Source organism: Notothenia coriiceps, unplaced genomic scaffold (genome assembly GCF_000735185.1).
Source record: "Notothenia coriiceps isolate Sejong01 unplaced genomic scaffold, NC01 NC01_scaffold00017849, whole genome shotgun sequence".
Lineage (NCBI taxonomy): Eukaryota > Metazoa > Chordata > Actinopteri > Perciformes > Nototheniidae > Notothenia > Notothenia coriiceps.
This window is the reverse complement of record NW_011350550.1, coordinates 1-2,884: the sequence shown is the minus strand read 5'-3', so window position 1 is coordinate 2,884 and position 2,884 is coordinate 1. Positions and strand designations below refer to the sequence as shown.

Genomic DNA, 2,884 nt, shown 5'->3' with positions numbered 1-2,884 from the left:
TACAACATGAAAATAAAACAACAGATAACACAAAAGGACATCGTATTTACAGGGCTACATTTACACACCTAGAGACATTGACAAGTACCAACCATATATTTATATCTCGCCCTGTCAATAAGCCTGGCGTTAGACTTTGTCGCTGTCCGCCATTTTGACAGACAGGATCGTAAAATATCCGTCATAATCCCTTATTACCCGTCGGGTCTGAACAGTTCACGATAGAGCACGTTGGCGCTGTTCCGAGTTTGTTCTAATCTGTCAAAATGACAGACTTCTTTCAGATTTTTGCGTCATTGTTAAATACAATATTCGGTTAACGCGACCACTGCTGTCCCAGCAACATCAGTACCAAGCGAGAGAGTTTTTTCCAGAGCAGGGGATATTGTAAATGCCCAAACATCCCAGTTATAAATACCTGGAAATGTGGACATTCTCATATTCCTAAAAACCTGTCTGAATACTGAGTGAGTGACTAGTGAGTTTGAGTTGAGTTACTTGAAAAACTAAAGTGAAACTTGATTTATTTTATTGCAGGGTCTGATTATTAAATGTCCTTGTTTATTTGTGAGATGCAGTGACACAAATAAAATGCCTACTTTGTTTGGTAGTACTAGTACAAAAACACTGGTTTTCTTGTTCCAGTCTGTTACTGTCACTTTGTTTTTTTTTTCATCCCTTTATTATTCAATATCGCGATAAATACCGTACCGTGGACTTGTTATCGCGATACTATCGTACCGTGAGTTTTTGGTATCGTTACATCCCTAATTAATACAAAATAATAAATTTATATTAAGTTGTTTCTTTCCTTGAACTACAATGAATTAGCAATATGGATATGCAGGTCTCTTTTTGAAATGCATTAGTATACTAAAGATTATATATTATTATTTGGCTGTTTGAATCTTACTGTATTGTTATTGTATTCTGCGTTGGTGGCCGTCTCCAGGATGGTGTGAGCTCTCTGAATGAAAGGCTGCAGTCTCTCCTCCACCCTACGCAGCTCAGACAACATCGCCGCCAACTCAGCTGGGCTGGGGTGACTAGCGGGAGAGAAGAGTGCAGAGCTGATTACAATCAAAAAGAACAATATAAACAGCATTACTTTGTATATTGAAAGCAAGATACTATAAATAGACAGAAACAACAACTTTAGTTTCAATAAAACGATTATAAGAAGTTATGGCTCCTGCAGTTCAGGAAATGATATCTATTGTTTCTATGCTGAATGATTTGTATGTGAATCTGGGAGAGGGAAAGGATGTCTCACTGTGGGTGGGGGGCTGGTCCCTCAGATGGTGCTGAAGTGGTGGGTGGAGGTGGGGGAGTTGTTGGAGGTGGGGAGGTGTCCATGGGCTGGGCAGATGGGGAGGGAGTAGAGGTGGTGGATGAGGATGATGGAGGAGGAGGTGCAGCAGCAGCAGCAGAAGCCGTCTCTGTTTGAGTGGATGAGTCGCTCGGGCGACGCTGAAAAAAGGAAAGCAATTTTTATTAATAATAAGATTTCTCTGGAGCTTTGCTATTTAAGTCATGTGAACGTTGAGTTCTCACCTCCATCCTTTGGATTACATCATTGATGTCCCTCAGCAGGTTCTCGGCCAGCACCAGCCTCAGCCGAGGCTCACTCTGCACAGGCTGGTCCATATCAATGTGCACATTCACAGACCCATTGCTCTGAAATAGAAGAGGGTATAAATAAACCAAACACAGGATTATGTCATTTTGGTTTGTATGCCGTCATTTGGCATCTTACCCCAGTGCTGGTTGTGACTCTGGCGTTCCTGGCATTCTCTCCCATACCAGACACCATCTGCTGAACAGACATCTAAACAAGAAGAACCACCTTCGTAAACAACACTTGAGGTGCAAGACCAATTTCTGAGGTGATATTAAACATAATGGCTGGACAACATTAATGAAATACATAATTATCAATTAAATAAGCAAGTCTGCTTTTCAAGTTGTTCATGTTTTTGTCAGAAATCAATGGGAGCTCACCAGGGGAGTATACTACGAAGCAGGATTTTTCGCTTAGCCGGCTAACTTCAGGGAAAACTCGGGGTTTCCGGTCCTACGAAGCTGGTTCTCTTTTTAGCAGGCTAGATCTCCATGGTAACTTACGCTGTGCGGCTAACCTGGTCGAGAGCAGGTTAGGTTGCAGGCTAAGAGCTCAACTCAGTGAAAGCACTGCCTGCTGACCAATCAGAGCTCAGTGTGCAGAGTTTAAAGCGATCAAGTCATATTACAGGAGAAAGGAAATACAGAAAAGCTGCCGTTGCAGGAAAGACGGCCGGCAAAAATCACCGACTGTGTGAATGTGAATATTAATAGAATATCACCTCCCTTCTTCAGAGCAATCTGACTATTATAACATTAGCGTTAAGAAAGCTTACTTAAATATCTGCCACAACATAAGTAACCGGATCAGAGTAACATTAAGTACAGTCCGCGGCACATCACATCATAATGTATCATATATCTCCTTATCTGAGTCAGCTGAGCCGTATCTGGCCGTGCTGTATGCAAAACTATTATTTTAAGCGACACATTAAGTTGACGAAACACATGTAATTAAAGTCAGATCCACTCGTGTCTTAGACGGGGCAGTGATATCATAAACCTGTTAATGTACGCATTCAAACACTTTTTCTTTTACCAGCTGTATTCACCTTGCAGGTGCAACTGTGGCTTTTATCCTGGATAAAGTGTTTAAGTCATGGATGTTTAAAGTTTAACTTCCTCCATATTTTACTAATATTAAAGTTCACTTTTCATTCAGGAAGTATGACGCTGCGCTGTCAGTACGCTTCTCCATGTTTGTGATTGGTCGAATGTTCCAAATACCACCCCTTTCATGTGAACGCGCACCTACTGTAACTAG

At 41.4% G+C, this 2,884-nt stretch overlaps 1 protein-coding gene across 1 annotated transcript; it reads right to left on the bottom strand.

Annotated features, from left to right (window-relative positions):
• Positions 1 to 913: 913 nt before the first annotated feature.
• LOC104950575 (large proline-rich protein BAG6-like) lies at positions 914 to 1,828 on the bottom strand (the record flags this gene model as incomplete). Its single annotated transcript, XM_010777112.1, has 4 exons — positions 1,757 to 1,828; positions 1,555 to 1,677; positions 1,274 to 1,470; positions 914 to 1,046 (listed from the first exon to the last, which is right to left on the bottom strand). Coding segments are annotated over exons 1-4 (525 nt in total), but the record flags the coding sequence as incomplete, so codon positions are not given.
• Positions 1,829 to 2,884: the final 1,056 nt, after the last annotated feature.